The sequence below is a fragment of the Pelophylax lessonae genome, assembly GCF_965119305.1.
Source record: "Pelophylax lessonae genome assembly, chromosome: 2".
NCBI classification, from domain to species: Eukaryota; Metazoa; Chordata; class Amphibia; order Anura; family Ranidae; genus Pelophylax; species Pelophylax lessonae.
This window is the reverse complement of record NC_138769.1, coordinates 685,955,396-685,967,940: the sequence shown is the minus strand read 5'-3', so window position 1 is coordinate 685,967,940 and position 12,545 is coordinate 685,955,396. Positions and strand designations below refer to the sequence as shown.

The 12,545-nt window shown below is 42.2% G+C and overlaps 1 protein-coding gene across 1 annotated transcript in view; it reads left to right on the top strand.

Moving 5' to 3' along the window:
* DEUP1 (deuterosome assembly protein 1) overlaps positions 1 to 12,545 on the top strand; it is a 101,596-nt gene that overhangs the window by 77,438 nt on the left and 11,613 nt on the right. Inside the window, exon 11 of the mRNA XM_082245865.1 lies at positions 6,999 to 7,189. Within this exon, the coding sequence (XP_082101991.1) occupies positions 6,999 to 7,189 (191 nt within the window). The remainder of the gene's footprint in view (positions 1 to 6,998; positions 7,190 to 12,545) is intronic.

Genomic DNA, 12,545 nt, shown 5'->3' with positions numbered 1-12,545 from the left:
TTTCAGCTGATACCTCAAGTCCTCAGGAAGTTCTAGGAAGAATCCACAGATTTGATCTTGATCACTCCCTTTTGGTCAAAGAGGCCATGGTTTTCAACTCTTCTAAATCTAGCCACGAAACGCCCTGTAAACTTCCGCTCAGGAGGATCTACTAACGCAGGGAACCCTGAACCATCTGGAGTCGGATCGTGTCCAATTGACAGCTTGGCTTCTGAGGAAGACCTCTTAAGGGCCATGGGTCTTTCAGAGAAGCATATTACCACCCTTCTTTTTAGTAGACAAAAGGTGACCAGGGCTATCTACATGAAGGTGTGGAAGAACTACAAATACTGGAATACAAGAAGACACGTGGCCACTCACTAAAACTAGAGGAAAAAGGGGTTCTTTACTGTCAGAGCAGAAAGGATGTGGAATTCTCTTCCACAAGCAGTAGTATCAGCAGGGAGCATCGATTTGTTTTAAAAAACTATTAGATGGGCACCTTAAAGACTACAACATAAAGGGGTATACAATGTACGGTTAACAGCAAATACACACACACACACACACACATCATAGGTTGAACTGGATGGACTGATGTCTTTTTTCAACCTCACAAACTATGTAACTATGTAATATGTAACTGGTGTTCTTTCAAGGGACTTCCAGTTGAAAATATAGTTTGTTTTGGAATTCCTCCATGAAGGAATGGAGAAGGGGCTGGCATCCAGCACCCTAAAAACCCAAGTGGCAACACTTTCAGTTTTTTTTTTTTGAGAAAAACATTATCGCAGAAGCTTTGATTATTAGGTTTTTTCAGGGCTTTAGCACGAAATAGGCCAGTAGCCCTTAAAGTTTTTCTCAAATGGGAATTGTGTCTTGTCTTACAAGGATTTACCAAAACTCTGTTTGAACCTTTTAGAGGAGGCATTTCTGAAGAATTTAGTTCTTAAGACACTTTTTCTGGTAGCGATCACGTCGGCCCGAAGAATCAGTGAAATTCAGGCCTTGTCAGTCGCAGATCCTTTTTTGGTTATTTTTCTGGATGGAGTAATTCTCAGAACAGATCCGGCCCCTCTTTCTAAGATTTCTACGTCTTTTCATCATACTCGGGAAATAGTTCTACCTACTTTTTCTTCAGCTCCAGCTAATGCTAAGAAGCAGACCTTCCATACTTTAGATGTGAGAAGATGCCTATTACAATATCTATTCTTAACCAAAGAATTCTGGAAATAAAATGCTCTCTTCATAATCTTCACAGGATCCCGCAAAGGAGAAAAGGCCTCTAAAAGTTCTTTAGGAAGGTTGCTTAAATGGGCAACCAAAGAACCCTACAGTACATAGCCCAGGGAGAAGAACCTCCTGAGGGTATTGCTGCCCACTCTGCAAGGTCAGTGGCAGCCTCCTGGGCAGAAAGCGCCAGTGCTTCACCTGAACAAATCTGCAAGGCAGCTACCTGGTCCAGCTTTTCTACTTTCCTTCGGCACTTTAGGCTAGACTTACTGTCAGCTGCAGATCAGGCCTTCAGTAGGAAGGTGCTGCAGGCAGTGGTCCCATCCTAGGGTAAGTTTCTCGATTTATTCTCTCCAGGGCTGTCCTGAAAGGCGATTTTGGGGAAAAACCTTAGACTTACCCGTGATGGTATTTCTAAGAGCCTTTCAGGACAGCAGCGGCAGTAAAATATACCATTGGAGAGTTTTGTTATATCTGTTCAATAAGTGTAAACAATACTTATGGACCCTTCCAGAAATCTTGTCCATTGTTAAACTCCTGTGTTCCCGGCCTGTGTTGTACTGCTATTGGTTACATTGGTCTCGGCTATCTCTGAGGACTATGTATTATGTTATAGATAAGAGGGGAGGGGGAGATGTTTTGTAGCCTTACCCCCCTTTATATCCTGGAGGGACAACACTGCACCTCTAAAGATGCTGTATAGTAAGTGGGTGCTGTCACACTAGAACAGGAAACGTGTTAATGGCAGAATCACCAGGAGAAAATAAAGGTAAAAAGCCTCCTTTTTTGCAAGTGAAACATTTGGCTATTCTGAAAGAAGCCTGTGGTTTACAGAACCTTAACAGGCTGACTCATCCCTGACCCCCTGGTCACACAGCCTGATGTTTCATTCAAAGGGTACTGGCAGCTTTGCCGTGGTGTCACTTTAACCCGTAGAACTCTTAAAATCCTTCATCATGATTAAAGGATAAGTTCACCTTTAGGAGTATGTTATATGTTACACCCATATTTAGAGTGTAACATGGTCCTATACATCCACCTTCAGCTGCCAGCACTCCCTGCTCTGTAAGAGTGGGCCAGAGATCTTCTCCCCGCACCTGCTGTCACAATTTAGGAACACAGATTCCTGTGAATGGATGAACTACAAAATACTGTTGGCCGTAGCGGCAGACAGCTTGTTCTTCTCAATGAACTGTGAGGCCGCTAGTAAGCACTCTTGTAGTTCTTTGATTCTCCCTGCACAGGATATACGAGCAGAAAACTCACTGATAAGCTGTGGGATCGGGATCCTGGCATTGCACATGTGATCTGCATGAATAATGCCTTACAGGATGCCGTGTAAAAAAAAAATATTTAATTCACATTTTTTTTTAACTGGGGGAAAGAAATGTGCATTTAATCATTTCTTTTTTTTTTTTTTTTTTTATTATTTTAAAAGGTGAACTTATCCTTATCCTAAATGTTTAGGTTGGCCATACACCAGTAGAAGTTTGTTGTCAGAATGCTGATTCGATTGTCCTATAGTTAATGGTGTCAAATCAACTATCATATTTCACCATAGTGACGAAGAAGATGAAAGGAGATGCATATAAAATGTTTCTTGAACAAACAAAATTCTTACTGTAAATGCAATTTCGTTTTAGGAAAAATGGTACTTATGGTAATGTGCCTCCTTAAATCGAACCTAGACTTTAAAACATTGGCAAGGCAGTTAAAAAACTTTTTCAGGGTTTTCATATGAAATTTTTTGACCATAATGGTATTATCAAATGCTAGGACTTTACAATTATTTTCAAATTTCTATATGAACGTGTAAGCAGGTTGCCTACAAATAGGAGTTTTGCTAAAGCAAGAGAGTTAGCCTGCCCAGGTGGGGAAGCTGTTAACTAGCATTGGGCTTCTTTCCAGGCTTTTTGGACCCTGCCTTTCTACCCTGTGATATAAAAAGGGGAAAGGCTGTTTTTAGGGGCCTTCCTTCCCGTTCCTGCTCCTGGCCCCAGCAGACATGGGATACTAAGAAGGGACTGCTGCACTGTAGTCCTTAGGAACACTGGAAGATCTGAGAACTGCCAAGCTTTGGAGGATGCCAGTAATAGACTATCACCTTGGTAAGGAATGCCTGGGCAACTCAGTTCAGACAGTTAGGGTTAGCGTTGCACTGAAATCTACTGTTTATTGACTTTGCCAGAAAACTTCAGTAATATTCTTAAACTAAGCCTGGACTAAAATTATTTTAATGGGTGCATGGTAGATTATGGCTTTTCAAAAAAACTGGGTCTGCAACACACAATGGGGTATGAAGCAAGGCTAGTACAAAATATTAGCTCGGCAAGGACAAGCAGAAGGAAGAAAGCCGTTTCTTTGGGTAACCCATAACTAGTGCAAGGTACATTGCAGCCAGTTGTGGAACATGGTACCTGGCAATGGTAACAGGTCCTCTGGTGGCAAGGGGGTTGGTGTTCTGATTCACCTTTGGGAACATGTTACATGCTCCATCTGCTTTTAGGGTGGAACATGTAACCCGTTCCAAATGCTCCAGCCTTTCCCCTACCTACTGCCTCTAGTGACAGCGAGCTGGGGAACTTTTCCCCAAACTCGCTGTCACAATTTAGAAACTAAAAACTCTAGGTAGTTAATTCTTTCTTCCGGTCAGTGTGTAACTGCCTTCCCGTACGAGGAGACCGCTTACACCGACAGTCTGCTGGAGTCCTGCATTGCACCCGTGATCTGCTTTCCAGGCTCCTAGTAAAAAAAATTATACATGCGCATTTTGTTCTCCTGCAAAAAAAGATGCGCATTTTATTTTTTACAAAGGTAAACTTATCCTTTAAAAAAAACAAGTCGGGTCTGGGGGTGGACGCCGCCATGAGGGCGCAGAAAAGGCTCATTACATTTATTTTCACCGCTGCGAAAATAACGATAGCACGATCTTGGAGGTCTCCAGTCCTGCCATTCGAGCAGCTCCGACATAAACTTACCTGGATTATGCTCAATGAACGTATGTCGGCAATGCTGAATGATAAAATGAAATGGTTTGATAAGGTGTGGGAGCCGTGGCTCCGCTACCTTACTGGTCGTAATTAGCGGGAGCTGCGTCATGGGGGTATCGGGGACGTGGGGCGCGGGGCAGGGTCCTCCTCTTCTCTCCTTCTCTTCTTTCTTCTTTTTCCCCTTTTTATCTTTCAGCTATTCTTTAATTCTATCTCTTTGACTTTTGGATGTGTCCTGAAAGACCACTTGAGCACTCCTAATTATGATACCTCGGTGCGCTTTCATTAGCTGCCCTGGTGCCGGGACAGGGTGATGGGTTGAATAGGAGGCTGATATTGCGGGGGGTTATGCTTTTATTGTTTTCCACATTTCTAGCCCCCATTGCTTGTGATAATTTGTTGCTTGTATCCACCAATACTTGCTTTTGGTTAATGTTATCTTGCTTCCTGTTGGACGGTATACAGGTTTTTCGCTTTTCCCAGGCAACAGCGCATGGTGGCAGTTTAAGCCGCTTGTTAATTTTTTCCTTTTTTTTGTTTTCTCTCTGCTTTTTATTTTGTGATTGTGATGGGTTAATTGGAACTGATCTGTCTATGTTAACAATCTTTGTACTTTTTATGTTCTTTCTCATAAAATATTCAACAAAAATTATTGAAAGCAAAAACAAGTCCAATGTCATCTAAGGAAAACCAGCTATCCTGGTGTGTATGTATGCTAGCTTTCCTCTTTCTATGCAATCAGCAACAGTTTTCACACTGGTTATACTGAGCCCAAAGTGAGAAGACAGAGCTGTCAATTATCTTGAAAAACCGTCCAGCTGCAATTGGACTTGGTTCAGCAGCTACCGTTGACTATATTGCCATACAGTGCTTTGTAGATAGAAGTCTTTTGATGCCTAAGAAGACTTATCGAACGCGGTAAGAGACTTAGGCCTCCTCCGCCCCTTTCCACAGGCCGTGCGCCATTCCTCGCCTCTCATCTGTCATGTGTCTTGGCATTCATCGGTCTGTGAAGTAGCTGGAAGGCCTACAAAGTACAGCTTTTATTTATACGGCTATAAAAACAGACAGACGTGATCAATTGCCGGGTGTCAGACGCTTCTTGAGAACATCACTTGTTCGCCTGAATGTTTGTATCGCCAGAAATCCCTGCAGCAGGTGCGGGTTGGTGGCTTTCATCTTTGTTGTATGACGCTGTGAATGGACAGCATTTCCGAAGCTTTTTCATCGTTTGTTGATTTTCACTGCTAATAAAATGTAGCCTGAGAATAAAGCAGAGACTGTGCAACTTTGTATTCCTGAAGACGATGGACTTAGAAAGGATAAATCTGACTGTAAAAGAATTGCTGGATGAAATGGTACAGTTGGAATAACTTCCATCTTCAGAACGTCCTTCATTTTGTCTGCAGTGTCTAGTGTGGTGTTCCTTGTAAACTCCACTTAGAAAAGCCTAGAATATAAAGCCATGTGCAATCGGTATACAGTTCCTTTACATTGTTAATTCATCTTTACCAAAAAGCATATACAGGTAAGGGGTGCCTATAGAAAAAAAAAACTGTGCAGCATTGACCAAAATTAAATGATGTCCTTGCTATAGGTGTAGCCGCATAGGTGTTGGAGGTGTGCCTGCACACACCATAATCTGGGGGGGAGGGACCGATCTGAAAGCCTGTTTCTCCTCTCTCTCCTGCCAGTATTTAACTGTCACAGGAGGTAAATAAAGGGGATTGGTACCAGTTTATGCTGTCCCCCTATCCCTGTTCATTTTTTTTTCTGCTCCCCTGGCCCCCATGTGTGGTCCCCTGTCTGCGCACAGTGCTTCCAGCTTCTCCTCCTTTCCACTCCCACCAGCTGCTGTGGGGATCTATTCAGAAGGGAGAGTGGGGAAAGGGCCTCTAAATATGTCATGTATGCCTTATGTATTAATTGTTTGGTGGAATCTGTGTTTTTTTTTTTTTTTTTTTACATTATTTGAGCACCTGCACTTGTTTGCACATCAATTTTTTTTTTTTTTTGCATATGTTGCACTTTCCAAATATCGTATGAGATATCATATTAATTGCACAGTGCAAACAGAGCAGCGCCAACATCCATTTTTGTCCACAGGCTTCATATTAGGCACTACCTAGGTGGTAGCCATAACGGGGGAAATGCACACCTAGCACCTTATTACACATTGTGAATATCCATTAGGGATGCACCAATCCGACTTTTTTGGTCCCGATCTTTTGCTTTGTGAAATCGCAGATCCCGAGTCCGATCCGGAAGTACTGTTTTGTGAGCTTATAACAAAATAATACTTCCGGATCGGTATCGTAATCGGCAGATACCTTATAACATTTGTGCATTCAAAATCTAAAATGTCATGGGTTTAGTCTTTTAAGAGGTTAAACTTCCCTCCTCCGGCAGAAGGAACGAAAAGATACATTGTAATCATTGTGTTTTACTTAACTGGGAGACTTGAAAGGCATTTGCAGGAGGCTCTTTTTTTTTTTCTTTGACAGCTGTTCTCTGCTCCCTCACAAGCTATAAAGAGCAAAACCGGATCGGCCCGTGGATCTGTTAATTTTACCGATCCCCCGATCCAGCTATTTTGCCTGTATCAGGGCCGATATCCGATCCGAATATCGGATCGGTGCATCCCTAATATTCATAGCGCAGATTATTTATATTCAACCTTCTTAGAGTATGTACAGAAGAGTGCAGAATACTCAGATCCTTTTCTAGATCCAGTATGTGGGAACAGTAACTTGGCTTGTCTTTGTCACTTCATCAGTTGTGTAATACATCTTGTAGGCAATACATTGTCCAGAAGAATCCACATACAAAGCCGGATACAGTCTATCCTTACCAGAAGAGGAGGAGGAGGAGCCAGTGAAGTGCAATAGCGGAGGGCAGAAAATACTGGATGAGCAGCCAGAGAGGATGAAAGATGTTCCATGGCAGAGAAATACCTGCAGAACACAGAACCAAGAGAACCAGCAAAGGTATACATAAACCAGTTTATTCATTTTAATTAATTTACCTAGCATTACCTAGTTCTGTAGTACTAAACGGCGGTGCTCTAAACTGGAAATCCAATTATTTTTTTTTTTTTAAGGTACTTTTATTCGTTTTTTACAAAGTAAAACAAAACGTAATGGAACAGGGTACAGACCGATGGGTCAGCAGTGCAGTACACAACAATCTGTATTCAATGACCATACATCAAAAATGGTACAGAAATCCCATCCGAAGTACAGATGCAAAATACACAAACAATAGGTGTCAATTAAGATTGCACCAATATCAGTATCAGTGCTGATACTAGGCGAGTATCGGTACTTACGAAAATGCTCCGATACCCAAAACTGATGCCGAAAGTGACGTCCGCTTGGGAGGGGAACACCTACTCCTCCCCTCTGGCCGACTGCCTCCTCTGACCCAGGGCCGTCTTAATGCACGGGCCAACCTGGGCATTAAGAGAGAAAAATACAAAAAATTATGAGTTGTCATTAGAGCAAGAGGTGAGGGAAAATCCTCCGATGGAGATATCTGTTCCATTGATAACTCTGGAAGTTGGGATTTCTTTCATTTTGCAAAGATTTCCTCTGATTTCCTGTTGTGTCTCCAGAACATAAAGTGAAGGGCTTTAACCCTTTAAGAAGGGATGGGCTACCTCCAGCTTACCTGCCCTCTATCCATCCATTAGAATGCATGCGCTTTCACTGTGGAGGCTCTCATAAATTTACAAGAGTTAGGACTGCAGAAATATCGGGGTGCCTTGGAGCGCTCTGCAACTTACGCATGTATTTGCAAATGTGTGCTAACTAAACCCCTGTTTTTTAACGCAAACTCTTAGGATAATTTGGTTGGTTGCAGACTGGCTGGTGAGTTGAGCTGAGAATTGGTCTTGTTTTGCATGCTTTGCCCTTCCATGTGCACCTTGCTGTGAAGGCAAGTTATAGGTGAGGGCAATGGCCATTTTCTTTATGGCTTTAACCCCTCCCTGCACAAACTGAAAATAAGTTTCCCTATACATACACTATTTTTGTTTTTCACTCAATAATCTCACAACTTTCACCAAGAGACACCTTTTTCCAATTGAATCCAATTTCGAAAAATGTGTGAAATTGTGTGAATTTTGTGTCAAAACCTTTCTAGGTGAATCCCTTTTTTTAGGTTTTACTTTTTTTTTTTTTTCCATTTAAAGCAGGACTGCATTTTCCTGTGCTAGAAACCCAGAAACAATGCAGACCGGTACAAATGAACTGTTTATTAAAACTATTTTGGGAACAGTTTTCTTTCTGAGAGGGTAATAAGCAGAAAGCTGTTGCCAGCGAGCGATAGTGCAGGTGTTGAACGCGGTCTCTGGTAAACAAATCTGTGGGCTAATAAGGATTAAATAAACTTGTAGCGGCAGCAGGATTCTGCAGGTCTCCCAAGACATGTATTTCTTTTATTGTTGGAATTTTTATTGGTGTTGCAATTATTGTAGAAGAAATTGGAAACTAAAAACAATTCAGAGGATTTATGAAACATTGATTGAAAAACAGGCAAGCCTGGTTCATACCTATGCAATTTGCTTTTGATCCATTTTTTGCAGTTCTTTTTTCGCAATGGGTTTTTTACGCTTTTTTATATGCGTTTTGCATTTTTTTTTATGCTTTTTTTTTGGCCAATTTGTTGTTGGTCAGATTAAAAAACACAAATTGTGGCAAAAATGCACTACATGCTTTTCTGCAGCTTCACTATTGAAGTCTATTGAACCAAAAACACTGTTTTTTGCTTTTAAAAAAGTCCCTGCCTCTCTCCAAAAAAACGCAGCGGCTGAAAAAAGCATAGATGTGAACGTGTCCCATAGGGAGCCATGTTCAATGGACTGTAGTGCGTTTCTGCAAAAAGCAAAAGAGATGCATAGGTGTGAACCAGGCCTAAGAGAAAATTGGACATGCATCTAAAGGCTTGTACACACTTGGCGAAAATCGGGCGAAATATCCTCAAATTTTTCTCTCTCATCGTCAACGGTCATAACCCTTTTTAGTTGACTGTGCATAATGTTTATGAAATTTCACGTCCGATTTTTTTTTTTTTTTTTTTTTTTCTTTTTTTTGGGACGTTTGTTCCTAGACTTCCGGGTCGTCAGCAACTTCATATCATACACGGTCTTTCGTATCCGATTTTTCGCAGGCGTAGTGCATACACGAAAACGAAAATTGGTCGTGCTGGGGATGGACGATAAAAATTTTGGTGTTTGTCCCTCCGTTTTTTTTCATTGAAAATGTCGGCATCGGCTGCTAAAAGTTGTGTAGCCGAAAACCGTACGATTTTACCTCGGAGGGGAGTTTTCGGCAGATTTTCTACTAGTGTGTACCCCACTTAAATCTACCGCTCTGCTAAAGCGTAATCTGAATTCAGATTTTGTGTGAGATTGGCAGGTGGTGAGAAGGCAATGTGACGCCTCCTCATTGTCCATTTTACCCCGTTTTTGCTGACATGTGCCACAACCGCATGCAGTTGTGGCACTTCCCTGTTCTCCTGCATGCGTCGCAAACAGAGAATCTTCTTATTCGGTGTCAGGTTCCTGCCAATGTTGTCTTGTAGATTTTATTTATTATTGTTCTTTATCCAGCACCAACAATTTACATACAATACAGTACATTTACAAAAGTCCCTGCCCTCAAGGAGCTTCTAATTTAATACTTGCAAGCTAGGACCAATTTGGAAAGGTGCCATTTAGAATGTGGGGGAAAATAAAAGTACCTGGAGGAAACCTGTGCAAGCACAAGGAGAACATACACACTCCATGCAGATACATGCATGTTAGGACCAATTTGGAAAGGTGCCGTTTAATCTGATAGCATGCCTTTAGAATGTGGTGGAAAATAAAAGTACCTGGAGGAAACCTGTGCAAGCACAAGGAGAACATACAATCTCCATGAAGATAGTGTCTTGACCAGGGTTTGAGCCAAAGTGCTAACCGCTAAACCACTGTGCTGCCCATGATTGGTTCCATCTTCATCTCCTTCCCCTAAAGTTTTCTTGCTGAATTTTGCTACAAAATATCCAGAGTTGGGCAGGAGGAGGAAACAAGATAAGTGAATGCATTCCAGTTTAAACATTTTAAAGCATGGTACTCAACACCCCCCCCCCCCCCCCAAAACCCTGCTGTCCCAAGCATCAGAGCCCATGAGTACCATCATGATAAATACAAGCCTCACGGGCGCTTTATAATGGTAACAATCACACTTCTGTATTCATAGTCACCTAGAACTGTAATTATTCACGTTTATTACATTTATTTTTTTCTGGCTTTGTGAGGAGTCTGTGTGTCTAAATTAGTCATACAGCAATTAAATGTGACTCAGTCTGAGGTGCCACGCTTTTAATGGATAAACGACTATGTCATTATTCTTCATCCATAGCCTTGTGCTTTTGTTCCATTGAGGGACCTATAAACCTAAAATACAAGTTACAATGAAAAGATCTGAATTTGGGTGATATTTGGGACTATCTTTGCTTTCACTGTGAGGATAAAGAAGAACTCCACTTATTTTATTTTTTTTTTTTTTTTTGTGCAGCAGGCATCACTTCTGTCTGAGACCTGGGCCATGATGGAAAGGCCAGATAATGGCGTTCTCATTCTGAACTTTGGAAATTAGAATAAATCTACAGGATTTAAAGACTAAGATAACCTTTTACAAAAAAATACACATTTTTAGGGGGTAAAAAAACTTTTTGTATTTTTTTCTCCTGCATTTTTTTTTTCCCTACAGCTCTGAGCCCACACCTTCATATGGGCTATCCGTTTCAGAGCTGCAGCAACAATGAATTGACTACAATGGTGCTCATCAGCATATTCATAGTTCATTGAGAACTACAAGCTGTCTGCCGCAGTGGAAGATGGGGCTTGTAGTGCTTTCATTCTCAGCTTCCTGTGAATGATTGACGTGGCTGTGCAGGCAAAGCCCCACACAGCTGTGCCAATTTTAAAATGCTGTCATTGGGGGGCATCTCATGGGGTGAGGGGGGGCTGCATAGTAATGTTACAAAAGGTGAACCTATCCTTTTTAAATTCTCATTAATTCAGGTGTGCAGGGATAAAGGTGCATTACTTCCCCTATTCCTGGCTCCAGGCAGGCTTCTTCCATCCCTGTGACAGGTCCAACACAACCACCTCTTTAAGGTGTTCCCATCGAGGTTGCATGCTCCCCTTCTTCAGGAACAATGCAGGGTTAAAAGCCCTGCCCATGTACGTGATGGCACTGAGGGACTGCCAACAGCCCAGAACTTTGTATAGAAAAGAACAGCCCTGGAGCCTGCCGGACCAAAGTATAGAGACAGTAATATACCTTAATCCCTGTAAGTAAACAAGCATTAACCCGTCCAAAGTTGGGGGGGGGGGGGGGAGGTAGTCTACTACATGGGTTGATTTTGTCTGATTTTGCAGATCATCTTTAATTTTCCTGTGAAGAATCCACTAGATCAGGGGTCTCCAAACTTTCTAAGGGGCTGATTTACTGTCCTTCAGGCTTTAGGGGGGGGGGGGGGGGGCAGACTGTAGCCAGTGGGAGTAGAAGCATCATGGAGGGTGTCAGTAGGAATGGTGCCCTATCATTGGTGTGTCAGTTGTTGGAATAGTGCCCCAAGGACCAGATAAAGGCAAACAAAGGGCCACATCTGGCCCCCGGGCTACAGTTTGGAGACTACTGCACTAGAAGGCGTTGCAATATTTGTGTCCTGTGAAGAAGTGAAGAAACGCAAAGAGACTCTGTCGCTAAGATCTAAGTTCAAATAAAAACATGAGTGCTGACCGACACTGGTTAACGCTGTTTGAGCTAGGCACGGCTAAGCCACTTACTTTACTCTTCCTTTGACTGTGAAAGAGTCCTTTTAGCTTCCTAAGGCACTCCTTTCCTGAATTTCCCTACTGAGGACAGAGACAGCTACAAAAACCTGACAGGTGTTCTAATCCCTTTCCGCTTCACTATCCACAAAATATTTTGCCTTCAATTGCAAAAAAATCCTCCCTTGCAGTCTCTCTCCAAGGGAGGATTTTTCCTTTTCCTGAGGATAGACCTAATGTGCATCCAAAAACAAAAATGTAATATATTGCCGCTTAGTAGTTGTTAAATTTGATGGCTGCATTAGTTCTCTTCAAGGCTTTTCTTTTTCTTCTGGCCATCCTTCCAGCAGCAGACTTCTTGTACTAGAGCAATGGTCACCAAACTGCTGCCCTGGGCCGGATGGTGCCCTTTGCTAGATTTTATCTGGCCCTTGGGACATTATTTCACCGACACCAATGATGGGTTACCATTTCCCCTACTGCCACCATCAATGGGGCACTATATCTCCCATTAAAAC